Raw genomic sequence first — 15,306 nt, 5'->3', positions numbered from 1 at the left:
ATTTCCTTGAAAGAAATATAATCCTGGTGGAAAATTCTCAGGTCGTCAGGTAAAGGATTAAATTTTAATTGCTTCTTCGTTTGGAACAACGCGAACACTTGTGTGATTACATTGACGTGCCAAGAAGAATAAGTGGGTACCAACGCTGTAATTCCTAATTGAAGAAGATTTTCACGACAACGTTTTATAATTGGCAAAAAAAAAACGCGTTCAAATTTTAATGATACTCGACAAAATGTAATTCTTCCTGTTGTCCCTTTAATTTCTATTAAATCGATTATATACCCATGAGAATGTAGGTACCTAAGTTCGAAAATATGATAAAAATCGACTCCACAGGCTAGTTCTTCTTTTTCACCATTTTTTAATATTTCGTTTTTTGAATATGAAGAATAAGGAAACTAAATCAGTTTAGGAACAAATAGTCTCTACAAGATTGCACTTTTTTCATACGTAGTTGCTTACTACTCCAAGATTTTTCCTAATATATATACCTATGTATATTCAAATTACAAATACAGATTCACGAAACATGAGACATAAGAACAGAGTTCATTTCCATTCTGGCTGTATATTGTTATCTCACCGGATCAAGGCTGTAACAACTGAGAGAACCTTTTATGAACATAGGTGCTAATTTAGGTTTGTTTGTTAATTAGATGCTGTATTTGCTCTCCTGGAGTTCTGGAGCAATCTTTTCATTTTACGAGCCCAGAAGTTTGTAGTTATTGTGATTGTTGGTTTGCTGTACAGTGGGATTTGCTTGAATTGAAGTTTCAACATTAAGGAGGTAGAATATTTTGTACAGTTATGGTCACGATACCTTTTTTACCAATTTCAAACTTTTTGCGTGAAAATAATTTTTTTATCACTCAGATTTCGATGAAAATTGGTACCTATCGAGTAGTAGGTCAAATTTTGACACGCGTAACTTCCAGAAAAATCATTGTAGATGTAAATGTGATACATATTCTAAAAGAGCAATTTTTTGTAAGAAATCTTCGGCCTTGACTCCACTGAATTTTGTCGAGGTGAACACCCTCCTAAACAAGGGTTTGGGGAGAATTTTCAAGTATGGAAAAGCTTAATTTGTTCATCAAACTATAAAGAAATTCCTATTTATATCAAGGGTGGTTTAAGTGGATAGAAGACAGTGTGAAACGCCGCCACTCCACCCCTGTATGTAATCCTTTAATTTCCCCAAATATATAATTCATCCTTTACACACATTAAACCGTATACTATATCCCTGTTCCTCCTGAACCTTCCTCAGGATACCGTACCCCAATATTTATTCCATCGTATCAAGGTTAATGCAAGTCAGAATGGGGCAATCAGGACATATTCATTAGCGTTTAATAACCCCCTTGTAACCCCCTCAACTTGTTCTGGGGTGGCAATTACAATATCAGTCGGTTTCAGTGTAAACAGTACGGGAGTGAACGTAATTGATATGTAAGGTAATCATGAACAAACAGCCTATTCGATTTGAAGCTGGTGGTTTAATTGGTGATAGGGTAAATCCGCTAAGATCTTCTAATTTATTTTTTAAGACAATTATACTGGTGAATCTCCATCCCATTCAAAAGCCAGACATCCGAGGATGTATTGATATCTAGTTAGCCTAGATCAGGTCCATGCACAAAAAAAAATTGCGTTACCATAGCAACGAACAATAACTCATTAGAAGTGTTAGTGTGAAGTTTGAGGTCAAAAAAGTAAACCAGAGCTACGCAATAAATTGAAAGAAAGAGGATGTCCACCGAAATTGTGAAAATCGAAAAATTGAAGTATCGAGCTATCATCAAGTACCTGTATTTAAAAAGGTTAAGAGGTGAGCAGATTTACGAAGATATGCTTAATACCCTTGGTGATCAATGCGACCGTGAAAAATTGGACTACAAGCTTCAAAGAGGTAAATTTTCCATTGAAGATCATGACTGATCTGAAAGGCCAGTTCCCGAAAATATTGATGAAGTTCATGACATGATTTTATGAGACCGTCGAATTGGGCTAAAACGGATATCTGAAGCACTGAATGTTTCATATAGTTCACATCAATTTGGACATGAGAAAAATTGCTGCAAAATGGAACCCTAAATGTTTGAATGTTGACCAAAAACGTGCAAGGGTAGAAGGTGTTCGATCTGTGCTCGATTTGAAAACGATATAGACTTCTAAAACCGAATTGTTACTATGGATGAGACTTGGGTACATTTCTACGATCCAGAAACAAAGTAACAATCGATGAAATGGCGACAGTTTGGTTTTCCAAGACCTGCGAAATTTCGTGTCCAAAAATCTGCTGGAAAAGTTCTTGCTTCAATTTTTTGGGATTGCCATGGAGTAATCATGATTGATTTTTTGGATAAGGTTAGAACAATAGCCGGAGATTACTATTCTACATTAATTACCACTCTGCGGGAAAAAATTAAAGAGAAAAGACGCGGAAAGCTATCCAAAGGTGTTTTGTTTTTGCAGGACAACGCCTCTGCACACAAATCTCATGTTGCCATGCGGAAAATTCGTGATTTAGGGTTTGAATTACTAGAACACCCCCCTTATTCACCAGATTTGGCTCCATTCGACTACTATCTCTCTCCTAAACTGAAAAAAGTTTAAAAGGTCGTAAATTTTCTTCCAACGTGGAGGTAATAAAAGCTGTGGAGGTCTGGTTTGCAGAGCAAGAAAAAACATTTTTTTTTAAAGGTCTAGAGACGTTGCAGGTTCGCTGTAATAAATGTACCCAATTAAAAGGAGAATATGTTGAGTAATAAAATATTTTGAGATTGAAATTTTGTTTGGTTCTATAGTAGGCTAAGAATTTTTCAATATATCCTCGTATTAAGATAGCAAGGAAAATTTGCAGAAAACAGGGTGAAAAATGAAGAAAATCCTGAATTTTTAACACTTTTTTTTTGTTCAAAATTTCTTGAACCCCATCAGGGATACTTCAGAGGTGAGTTCGTAAGACTCCTTGGCACTTTATGACAAGACAACCTCTGTTTTGTCCGCTAGAAACGTTAATGTAGAAAAATCTTTTCGAATAATCGAATGATCGCTTCAAAATTTTCTGAACGACGAAAAATACCATCAACCACCCTGATACATGAGAAATACGCATCGGAAAATGGGTGGGAACGTTGTCAAATATCAATTTTATATACATACATATATCACAAGTGTAAATGCGGAGAAAAATTGATGGATCTGCTTAACGGATTTCCATTTGCGCAACTCTGATGGAATTGTCAAATTTACAACATTCATCAGGAGATGATTTATTGAAACTGTATCGCTTACGATAATGAGGGACAAAAATCATGAACAGAGTTCAGCTTCAGGCAAGATCCAGGATTTTTTATACTGCAGGGTATGATTTGTTAGTTAAGTTATGAAGTCTGAGAAGAGCTGATTAAATTAAGTAGAGGATAGAGATTTCAGAACTGTACGAATTCAGGATAAAACAGGATGAGGAGCCATAACAAGTATTCGAGTCATACCACAGCATCCTGTGTGACATCCAATACAATATCAGTTTTACCAGATCCTAACTCATCTTAAAAAATGTCGAAGCCATAACAAGAAGCCCAGACACAACACCGAATAAAACCTGATTGATTAATGCTTTCACAACATGGCTACTGGGGGAAAATTTCAAGCTCCACTTCAATTCATGGACAAAATATACACACCTCATTTGCGGATCTGCTCAAGAGCAGAGAGGTCTCAGAATCAGGATCTCATGGCGCCTTAATGGAACTGTCAGACTGTCGGAAAGAACAATAATCTCTGTATGATGGATTCACCACATATTTCGTGAATGAGGGTTCGAAACAGCAGCGAGGATGTTTGGGCTATTATAATCACGATAATCCTCTCGGATTCGCTTTGTGTTCGGCCCAGAAAAGTCCTGGAAAGATTTCAATTATTAATCAGAAAGCGACGTCAAATATAAATTGGTGAGGATTCAAACAGCAAACTCAAAGATTATGGAGTAGAAAGATAGGAAACGCCCTCATATCACTAGTACTAAAAACCGACTAATTTTGGCCAGTGAAAACACATTTGACAATGAGATGGCGCTGAAAACGTATTGTCAATACAGAAGAACTGTTTAATAACAGTTTTCTGTTTTATAATTGAGGGGCGCGAAATTCGAATTCTATTCCTTGTATTGAATTTCAATATTGACCTTGTTGAGACCAGAAAACAAACATCCTGAGCGAAAAAACAAAAGGATGGTTTTGTTTTGTGACCAAGATGTTAGTTTTCATCTGAACATTGTTTGGAATCGATTGGTTTCAATGAAATACACTGTGTTGGATGTGATAAATTTTTATTTGCAATCTATAAAACATTTACAAAAATTTGAAATTATGGACAACGATTAGAGCTCTGACTAGGATACAAGAGTACATGGTTATCTGCTATAGGTACGTCAAAGGTGTTTTTTCTGTGAAAACGTTTTGAATTAATAAACTGAGTTGAATTTGTACAATTTATATCAGAAATTGATATGAACCAATGTTCAATTTACCGTCATGGAATACACATTTCCGTTACTTACATATTATTTACAAAATTTTCAGAACCACAATTGAAAAAAAACTTACAGAGGTATACAAGACCTGTATTCAAGCCCGTCAGTATAATTTCTTCATACTTTTTTATGATTTCTTCATGGTATGATCTCTTTATGACACAATATACAAATTGATTGACGAATGAACAAAACACTCACAGAAGGTTTCATAAAACTTTGGCTTTCCAAACAACAATTTGACAGTCACCCGATTCTCGGGTGAAAACTTTTGCATTTCTGAATATATTGAAGGCAATTGGGAATATTTGAATGGAGGTATAAAAGTCATAATTTCCCCTAAATGAGCCCTTCATATAAGGGATACTTCCTGCATACAACAATTGACGTGGATGAACAGTTCTCAATGGACTTGCAGTAAAATGTTCATTGCGCATGGTGTAGTCAGTAGTGTTTGCAGGCCTTTACGCCCTGAAAATTTTATCCACTTCGTAGCACAGAAAAAAAAATCAATGAATGAGTCACATGTTACCAGTTCCTCAGTAAAATTCGTTTTATTTTATCCACAGTTCTTCACCATACAATAATTTTCGAACGATATTCTGAGATTTTCGCCAAGAAAGTAGACAAAAATTTCAATAATCAGCAACTAGAACGGGCTTGAAAAACAAAAGGCGATATGAGGTTGTCTTTGGATACGAGAATCAAAACATTCTCTGACATCTCGCAAAATTTCATATGTCCCTCGAATTAAAATTTTAACCACTCTTAGGGCCTTAAGAACACATTTGAAACACAGATGGCGCTCACATGACTTTAGTCGCTTCGTTTCCTATCCTTCTTCTCTATAAAATCTTTGATCAAACTATAATCTCAACAGATGAAGGTTTTTGATGAAAGCGAGGTTGTTTGTTCAATTTTTCTCTGAATTCTCCTTACCCTCCCATGTTTTGTTACATTTCATCCCACACATTGGTGAATTCAAGCACCTACTTCGAGCCTGAAAGGCAAAATTATTCAACCCCTATGGGATTAGTGGAATAGTGAAAAGTTATTAGGAAAAAGCTCTTCGTCTGATTGCTCCTGCAGATTTGCCTGAAAGCCAGAGCTTAACCCAACAATTCCAGAGTTACTAACTGTTCAATGTGAACCCACAGAAATCTGTCTCATCGGTTGAAAGCGAAATGGAAAACACAAATCTAGATTTAGATAACTACCATCCTCTGCCAACTTATCGCTCCCTTTCAGTCCCTTTCGAAATATAAATGTGGATTATAATGAATGGTTAAGTGGGGGAGGATTGAGGAACCATTCCAAAGGGTTAAGACTGCAGGGGGTTACGTCATCGATGAGATTTTTGCTTAATGGAGAGGAGAGAGATTCTCAGTTGGACTGGAAGCAAAAACCCTCCATAGGAGAAGTTATGATCAATAATTCCAATTCAGATAGCGACCCCCAAGTTCGAGAAGTCGAAGTTCTGAATGTTCTCTGGCTGTATCTTCAATTGGAGAAGTTTGATGGTTGATTTTGATTAGCTTGTTGGAAACGTCCAAGATAAGATAGGGGAACGTGTATCGAAAGTTCTTTGAGGCTGCTTCGTTGAAAATTCAAACGGCGGACGATGTTCTTAAATAACCAGTTCGCATTCGGCAAATTCGCAGTTATCAAGTGGTTTTCCTCCGGAAATTGCTCGTTGGGGAGGGTTGTGTGCTGCCTCGTTTGGCGACTTAATAGGCGCTCGTTTTTGAGGGCGATTGAGAAATAATTTGGTGTCATTAAATTCTCGTGTTGGAGTCCAGGTGAATGACGTCTAAGGATTGAACCAGCTTTGAAATTATGTCACGTTCGAATGCATACATGGCGAGCAAAAAGCAGAAACTGGATACTCAATTTCTGCCTCTATTCAGAACGTACAACAATGCCTAAAAACTGAATTACATATTATGATGTTCACTATTTTGATTTTACTAACCATGACGAGTGTTTCGATATCACAGAGGTATCTTCAGGTGGATAAGGGTAACATAGACATAGATGTAAGCAAGCAATTGACTCTACTCCTAATTATGTAGGGGGGTAATTTCTAGAACATTCAAACCAAATATAGAAAAGAAGACTATCAATTTACTAGGATATATTGATATCCAGTTAGCCAGGACTAGTTCCATGCATAAAAAAAATATTGCGTTACCATAGCAACGAACAATAATTCATTAGAAGTGTCAGTGTGAAGTTTGAGGTCAAAAAGGTAAACCAGAGATACGCAATAAATTAAAAGGAAGAAGATCGAAAAATTGGAGTATCGAGCCATCATCAAGTACCTGTATTTAAAAGGGTGAAGAGGTAAACAGATTTACGAAGATATGCTTAATACCCTTGGTGATCAATGTCCTTCGTATGCGACCGTGAAAATTGGACTGCAAGCTTCAAAAGAGGTAAATTTTCCATTGAAGATGATGACCGATCGGGAAGGCCAGTTTCTGTGTCAGTCCTCGAAAATATCGATGCAGTTCATGACATGATTTTATCAAACCGTCGAATTGGGCTAAAACGGATATCTGAAGCACTGAGTATTTCATACGAACGCGTTCATCATATAGTTCACGTCAATTTGGACACGAGAAAAATTGATGCCCAAATATTTGAATGTTGACCAAAAGCGTACAAGGATAGAAGCATCGCGTTCGATCTGTGCTCGATTTGAAAACTATGTAGACTTCTTAAACAGAATTGTTACTATGGATGAGACTTGGGCACATTTCTACGATCCAGAAACAAAGCAACAATCGATGGAATGGCGACACTCTGGTTTTCCAAGATCTAAGAAGTTTGGTGTCCAAAAATCTGCTTGAAAAGTTCTTGCTTCAGTTTTTTGGGATTGCCATGGAGAAATCATGATTGATTTTTTGGGTAAGGGTAGAACAATAACCGGAGATTACTATTCGACATTACTGACCACTCTGTGGGAAAAATTTAAAGAGAAAAGACGCGCAAAGCTATCCAAATGGGTATTGTTTTTGCAGGACAACGCCCCTGCACACAAATCTCATGTTGCCATGCAAAAATTCGTGATTTAGGGTTTGAATTACTAGAAAACCCCCCTTATTCACCAGTTTTGGCTCCATCCGACCATCATCTCTTACCTCAACGAAAAGAAGTTTAAAAGCTCGTAAATTTTCTTCCAACGGGGAGGTAATAAAAGCTGTGGAGGTCTGGTTTGCAGAGCTTGAAGAAACATTTTTTTGAAAGGTCTAGAGACGTTGCAGGTTCGCTGTAATTAAAGTATCCAATTAAGAGGAGAATATGTTGAGTAATAAAATATTTTGACATTGAAATTTTGTTTGATTCTATAGTAGGCTAAGAATTTTTCAATATATCCTCGTGTGTTCAATAAAAACTAGTCGACTATTTTTGATGACCACTATTTTTCGTCCGCATCAGATACTTTTCGTCCGCTGTTTGTCGCTTAGAAACAAATACGAGAGTGGCGATTCAATCAATTTTGAGAGCCAGGATTTGAAAAAACATGAGTGCCTTTGACAATAACTTTTTTTTTTCATTTGCTCTTGTCAAATTAATTCTCTACCAAATCTGCTAGATTTCAAGAATGAAAAGTGATATGGATATCAATAAAACTCCTCCAGAGATGAGGGAATTAGCAACTACTTCCAGGCTGGATTTGCAGCACAGGAGTGTTTACGAAAAAATGTAACGCCTCAGCTTCGTCTCGGTTGTCAATTCACAGGCTCGGTTTTAATTGTTAGTTTTTCGTCCTTGGTACATGGATAACTATTATTCCATTATCTCAAATGCCTTCTCCTCTTCCTATATCTTCCAGGAGGAATATTTGCCAGCCTAGGAACGGAAATCTCCGCAGAATAAACCCATTCAAGAACTGCGCGTTACCCACTATGTGTTCAACCGTATTCACTTCACACCAAAAGTTCTGTCGTTGATAATTAGTGCCGAAATGACTTCAATAAAAGCCACTCGGATTGTAATGTAACGGAGGGATAACAATTCCAGGACTTGACAAATGTTCCGGGGCTTTGTTAGTTTGTCTGTCGCTGAAGTGGTTAGCGTAATTTTAGACGATCGTGCTAGAAAATTTGTGTTGGGGAAGTTGCTTGAATTTATAGGATAGCTCGAAAATATTTCTTTACTTCTGAAATATGTAGGTCATGTACGTGAGTTTGCAACTTGAGAGAAAAGATGAAGTTTTATCTCGAACCGCTTTTGAACAGATGGTGAATTTTTAAGGAATGTTCTTTTCACGCCATCTTAGGAAGCCATATAAGTTTGTTTATACGTGATGTGTTAGATCGTTCCCTCTGGTTTTGTATGAAAGTAAAAATGTCTAAATTGTCCATTTCTCACGTTTCTTTCAAACAGAAATGAAAAGGCCATATACACTGCGCAAAAAACTAACGCACATTCTGAAAATCTCAATTTTAATGAAAGTTAACTCTACATTGACTTTATAACTTATTTTTTATGCTCTCTCGGGAAGGTTTTGAACGAAACAAGACACTTTAAACGGAAGAAAAATTCAGGATTTCACCGAATCTTATGTGAAAGAAGAGAAATGAACAATTTTCAAAATACTGAAATGCTGATAAGTGATTTAATACTTGGTATTTCCATCCCTTGCGTTAATTACAGCTCGGCAACGACGGTTCATACTCAAAATGAGTGATCTTAAAATGTTCTGATCTAATCCTTCCCAGATTTCTCCGAGTTGGATTCCTAAGTCATTAAGAGTAGCTGGATGATTTCCTGAACTTCTCAGCCTTCTTTTGAGGTTGTCCCAAACCTGCTCAATCGGATTGAGATCTGGACTTCTTGTTGGCTATTCCATTCGAGAGACTTCAACCTCTTCAAGGTACTCCTGAACGATGCGCGCACGATGGGGTCTGGCATTATCGTCCATAAAAATGAAATTTTCACCAATGTATGGGGCAAATGGCACTACAGGCTCTTCAAGAATGTTCCTTTTATACTTATCAGCATTCATAGCACCATCATCAACGCCCACTAGGTCTGTGCGAGCAGTCAAAGATATTCCACCGCATACCATAATCGATCCTCCCCCGAAACCAGTAGTATTCAGGAAATTGCACTGAGGATATCTTTCAAGTGGACGTCTGTATACAAGGGAACGTCGATCACAATGGTAGAGGCAGAACCTAGACCCATCTGTGAAGAGAACTCTTTCCCAATCGGCCTCTTCCCAATGGATATGCTCTCTCGCAAAATCCAAAAGCGCCCTTCGATGGGCTGGGGTAAGAGCTGGGCCTCTTGCCGCGACACGAGGCCTTAAATCATATTCTCTGAGGCGATTTCTTATTGTCTGAGTGCTAATTTGCACCTCATGAGTTTGTTCAAGCTGAATTTGAAGGAGGCGAGCGGTTGCAAACCGTTGTCTCAACGAAGAAACTCTCAAGTAACGATCTTGAATGGCAGTTGTTACCCGTGGTCTACCCTGTCCTGGTCTTCGGACATTCATACCTGTCTCCCTGAATCGCTGCAACATTCTGGACACACTTGTATGGGAAACTCCAAAACTTTCTGCAATTCCTGTGTATGTCTACCTTTCTTCTCGCAAAACTACCGCTTGGGCACATTCCTCTTGGGTCAAATTGCGTGTTTCGCGTTGCAAAGCGATCGAGTGTAGAAAATCAAACGAAAGAAAAACTATTGATCACTAGAATTGATCGAGAACAACTGATTTTAGAATGGAGCCAATACATTCAAAATCTGATAATATCATCTTTTTTTATTCCTGCTGGGAAAAAAATCTGTATTGAAGGAAACCGTTGAAAGTGGATAACATATGCATGCATAATTCTGATAAAAATAATTATCATTGAGAACAGCTTCAGTTGTAGAATAAATTTGAGATTTCCATAATGTGCGTTAATTTTTTTGCGCGGTGTATTAGACATCGAACGTTCCCTCTGTAAAAATGTCTAAATTGTCCATTTCTCACGTTTCTTTCAAACAGAAATGAAAAGGCCATATACTTCGGAATCATATATACAGATATTTGTTGGCAATCAAGCCATCAAAAAGATTTTGAAGTGGTTTTCTTTGAAACAACCACTGACGACAGTGTAAACGCGTCTGCACCAACCCTTGAGTTCCACTATTATGCAATTTGAAATGGAAACATTTATCAGCTGTCCCTTTTTCACGAGCATCCCATCGCTCTCTTTCGTCTCGATGTGAAAAACAGCTCCTTTTCAATTTGGAGTGAATCGATAAAAATCACAAAGAAACATCCAAACAAATCCGTTGGAATACTTCTTGGATATCTGTCCTGGCGAGACATTTGGTGCCATTTTTCATTCAACCAGGCCCTTACGCGATACAACACGATTACAGCAGTACACTTGTACTGCTTTCCTTTCATTCGAGGACCGTTGGGGATGAATTTATGGTTTTCAATGTTCGAGAGAGGAAAAGGAAGCATCTAGAATTATTGGAACTGGGCCATAGACTCGTACATAATGTAATGGGTATTTGAGGAAACTTCAAAGCCTGGTGATCGATAGAATTCATATAAATTCGATGTTTCCTAGATATAGGGCTTGGATACCGATGAAACCTTGAATATTTTACACATGTTCTTATTGAACGTCATGTTCCTTCTTCGGATAAACTCGAACATCGCAGTGATGAAGAAGTTCGTTTCATTATTCTTTATTTTCAAATTTGGAGACATCACATTTGAATTGAGGAGTTCACAGCGTCAAAATGAGAGTATACAAATTTATGGGAGTTTATGCAGAGTGACTAAGTAACTACCCAAAGATTATACTGTATAATCTTTTAAAGGTACCTAAGAAAGACACCAATCTCATGGGCAGATGGCAAAAACACGTGCATGCCATCTGTCAATTACATTGGTGTCCTTCCTAGGTGTTGATTCTGCATAAACTCACCATCAGAATCGTTAGCACGATTAAATAGGTACGTCTTGACAAGTTTTTTTCACATGTGATTTCTATGTTTCAGATGGAGATCTCCAAGGACCTTGAACTAGGACTTCCCAAGCCCCAAACCTAACTAGATCCCCAACGAAGCTCCAAACCCAACAAGGATGAACTCCAGTGAAAACGAGCCCTTACCCCAACTGATGTTGTCCACTACATCCCCTACAAATATATCGAACAACCTCAGTGATATAGTAGTGACAAATAATACTGATTTTATACCGCTGAGTGAAAGGCCTGAAACATACTTCGTTCCAATATTATTCTTTGTGATTTTCGTAGTTGGAACACTTGGAAATGGGACTCTTGTTTGGATTTTCATGAAACATCGGACAATGAGGAACGTACCCAATACGTAAGTGGAACTTATTGAGTTCCTGCACTAAGAGATTTATAGAACCATACAACAAGAGTATGTCTTAAATCCATTGGACACTCAACATCCATTAGATTCATTTGTGATAATTACCTGTACATTTCCAAAACATAAAGATATTCTAATCTAATCTAAAGATTTCCATCAAATATCTTATGGTTTTTTATTGGTCATCTCGTAGATTTCCTCTAGACATTCGATATATCTACTCTTCGAAAGATTCTTCATTCAATAACTAATAAATTTTCGAACCCATCCATCAAAATTTCATTCATTTCAATGAGAATAATGCACCTAGAAGCGATCGTGACAAAACTCCATCGAACAGCCTTCACCAGACTTGGCACCGCTTGACTTTTTTTCAGATACATCCTGTCCCTGGCCATAGCAGATCTTCTGGTTATAGTAAGCAGCGTGCCATTCACTGCGGTGATCTACATCGTCGATCATTGGCCTTGGGGAGAAATGATGTGCCGTATTTCAGAAACGGCGAAGGACATCTCAGTGGGGGTGTCAATATTCACGTTAACAGCCCTATCCGGCGACAGATTCTTCGCCATTGTCGATCCACTCAAGAAATTCCATACCAGCGGTAAGTTGGAGATTTGACTTATGTACTATACAGAGGGAGTCTTTAACTCGTACAAATATTTCAACAGTAGATTCTTGAGTTCAAAAGAATCACTTTTTGTCTTTACCATTTTTTTCGATTCTGCCCTAATAAAAAGATATAGGCCCAGTTGCAGGAGAGTCCATTAAGATTTGATGCCCTATCAAAATTTAAAACTGTCATTTTTGAAGGGGAAAATGGAGGATTAAGATTTTAATGGAGCATTAAATTTTAATGGACTTTCCTGCAACTGGACGAAAGCCATTTAAAGTTTTCATAATGAACTGTGCCACTCCTGGAAAAACAGAACTTACCTTGAGAATAACTAGCTAAATCTGTGACACTACACATCTGTGGATCTTTTAAACAGAGTTGTATTCAGCCAAAGTAACCAAGTTTTCAAATTTCACAGATACTCTTTAATTCTTGACCATCAAATTACTCGATATCGGCGCATTATACGAGAAAATGTGCAGAATACTTTTGTCTTAAAAAACGTTCAAATATTCATAATATAGCGTCTAAATTTCTTTCAAGAGTTTGGTTCTTTGAATTTTTGGTATTTCTATGGTATGTAATGGTCATAATGAGAAAACTGGAAGACGTGGGTGATATCTTGTGTTCAAAAAAGATTCATCAAATGAATGAAAAACTATATTCCGAAATCCATTTCCTTCGATATAACCGTTTGTGAGATAAAACAAAAAATAATTTTTTTTTTTATTTTTTTTCAACAGTCTGTATCTTTTAAACCGAGCCGATTCGGAAAAAATGGTTAATGAATGTGTTTCTTTCGACCCTAAGAATCTACTCTGTTAAAATATTTGTACAAGTCGAAGACTCACCCTGTATATAGAGAATAAAGGGGCAAATTTGTGGTACGCCTGAAACTGGATAAAGTCGGCATGAGTTCTCTTTAACTGACTAAATAACTGGGCCGGCTACTCTGTGTAATAAAATATTACTTTCATCAATCACTTAGCTGTCAAAGATGTCCTTTGGGAAGGAAGCGAAGAAGGATCTTAAACTCCCGGATGATATTGTGTCGACACCTTCAACAAGCGGAGCAAGTTTCTTTTCTGTCAAGATTGACGAGACCTTTCCAAGGGAAAGCTCAAGGGTTGGTTTTCACGTGTTGTCCCAAAAACCCTAATTTATTGTTTAGTATAATGTTCAAATCAATTTTGAGCACTTCACAGATGGTTTGTTTTTGTGTCCCTTTTCTGATTTAAAAAAAGATGAAGTGACCAGTTGTTTTTGCACACATTTTAGTGTCTCTAGAGAGTGGAGAAGTACCTACTTGTTGTTACTCTTTTGAAAATCGTGTATCTTGTCCAAGGAAGCATCGTACAGCCCACTGGCTTGAAGAAAACATTCCACAAGTAAAAAAAAAACAAACAGGTAAACATCCCGGCCAATAAAACACCCCCTGAATACAAATCCACCCTTTTTCCATGGGAAGAAAAGCCCAGGAGACGTCTGTAATAAAGCCATGACCATCTCTGGTGTGAAACTTTTAATTGCTGCGTTTTAAAATCCCAATGAATATAATCTGACACTCCGTCCTGAGATATCTCTTACTGGAGAACTTTTAGTCGCTCGCACTGGAAAAACCGTGAAGGAAAACTCGGAATAATTTGTATGAATCGTTAGGGAAAACGAATGAATTTTCCTACGGGGATGGTCGCCGGAATAATTGAATAGGAAAGATGTGATTTACTGAAATGGGAGTGCGGATTGAGGGTAGTTTTTTCGCTGGAGGTCGGTGAGATTTCATATCGCGAAGTTGTGAAGTGAAAAAGTTTCTGCATGCTGATTAGAGTAACAAAATTTTAGTATAACAGCGAGCGTTTATTCCCTACAAAAACTGATGGTAATCAGTGAATTCTAAAAGACAATTTTCAGCCAATTTGTTCATAAGAATTTGCACCCTGTATACATACACTCTTTCATCCACGCCAAATAATTCTCGATGACGTTTTCTTTTGGCTCGCGTTGGCTCTCTTTGAGGGTGTATCTACCCTATGTCTATTCCTTGACATCGTTATATTTACATTAATTAAACAGCGCAATTTTTATGACAAGCCAGATGGAAACCTGATAGTCCTCCCCTTTTATGGCGGGTAAATTGCGGTTGGAAGCTCAACGTAAAAGGAGACTTTCAAGAAGATGAAGATGCATCCATGTCTGACTCTGAAATTAATCAAGAAGCCAAGTTCTTTTTCGGTTAGGGATGTAAAGAGGAAATTCACTCAAAGGGACCCTTCTTTCACGATGATAGAGTGTCAATGATAGCTATAGCTATAGGAATTAGGGCAGAAGGGTTGAAGTTATTTCAGTTCACTCTTCGTAGCATGATGTACTAACAACATAACCAAATGTAGGTTTGTAATTTTCAACGGAAATAGTCAGTACGACCTTTTTCAGGTGGTGGAAGAAAAGCAACCCGGATCACCCTTTGCATAGCCCTTTCAATATGGGCTCTAGCCATCCTTTGTGCCACCCCAGCAGCCATGGGTTCCCACATCAAAGACATCTTCGATCCAGACACTAACATCAACTTCTCAGTCTGCTACCCTTTTCCTGAAGACTGGTTAGATGGGGACTACGCCAAAACCATGGTGATGGCTAAGTTCCTAGTGCTCTACGTCATCCCCCTCACCATTATAGCCATATTTTACATGAACATGGCCAATCATCTCATCATCAGCACGAGGAATGTTCCTGGGGAGGCTCAAGGCACTCAAAGACAGGTAATTTTAACTCCTGAACAATCTCAGTT

General features: G+C 37.7%; 1 protein-coding gene across 3 annotated transcripts in view; it reads left to right on the top strand.

Annotated features, from left to right (window-relative positions):
- Positions 1-15,306, top strand: part of LOC123317311 (neuropeptide CCHamide-1 receptor-like) — a 73,444-nt gene that overhangs the window by 44,303 nt on the left and 13,835 nt on the right. For 2 of the 3 annotated variants that reach the window (XM_044903768.1, XM_044903771.1), the window contains exons 2-4: positions 11,561-11,893; positions 12,280-12,506; positions 14,952-15,277. In XM_044903768.1, coding sequence (XP_044759703.1) covers positions 11,646-11,893; positions 12,280-12,506; positions 14,952-15,277 — 801 coding nt within the window. In that variant the 5' untranslated portion in view covers positions 11,561-11,645. Of the gene's footprint in view, positions 1-683; positions 791-11,560; positions 11,894-12,279; positions 12,507-14,951; positions 15,278-15,306 lie in introns of those variants that run through there. The other variant, XM_044903770.1, reaches the window with a different exon arrangement.

Source organism: Coccinella septempunctata, chromosome 7 (genome assembly GCF_907165205.1).
Source record: "Coccinella septempunctata chromosome 7, icCocSept1.1, whole genome shotgun sequence".
In the NCBI taxonomy this organism is placed as follows: Eukaryota; Metazoa; Arthropoda; class Insecta; order Coleoptera; family Coccinellidae; genus Coccinella; species Coccinella septempunctata.
This window is presented reverse-complemented; position numbering and strand designations above follow the sequence as displayed.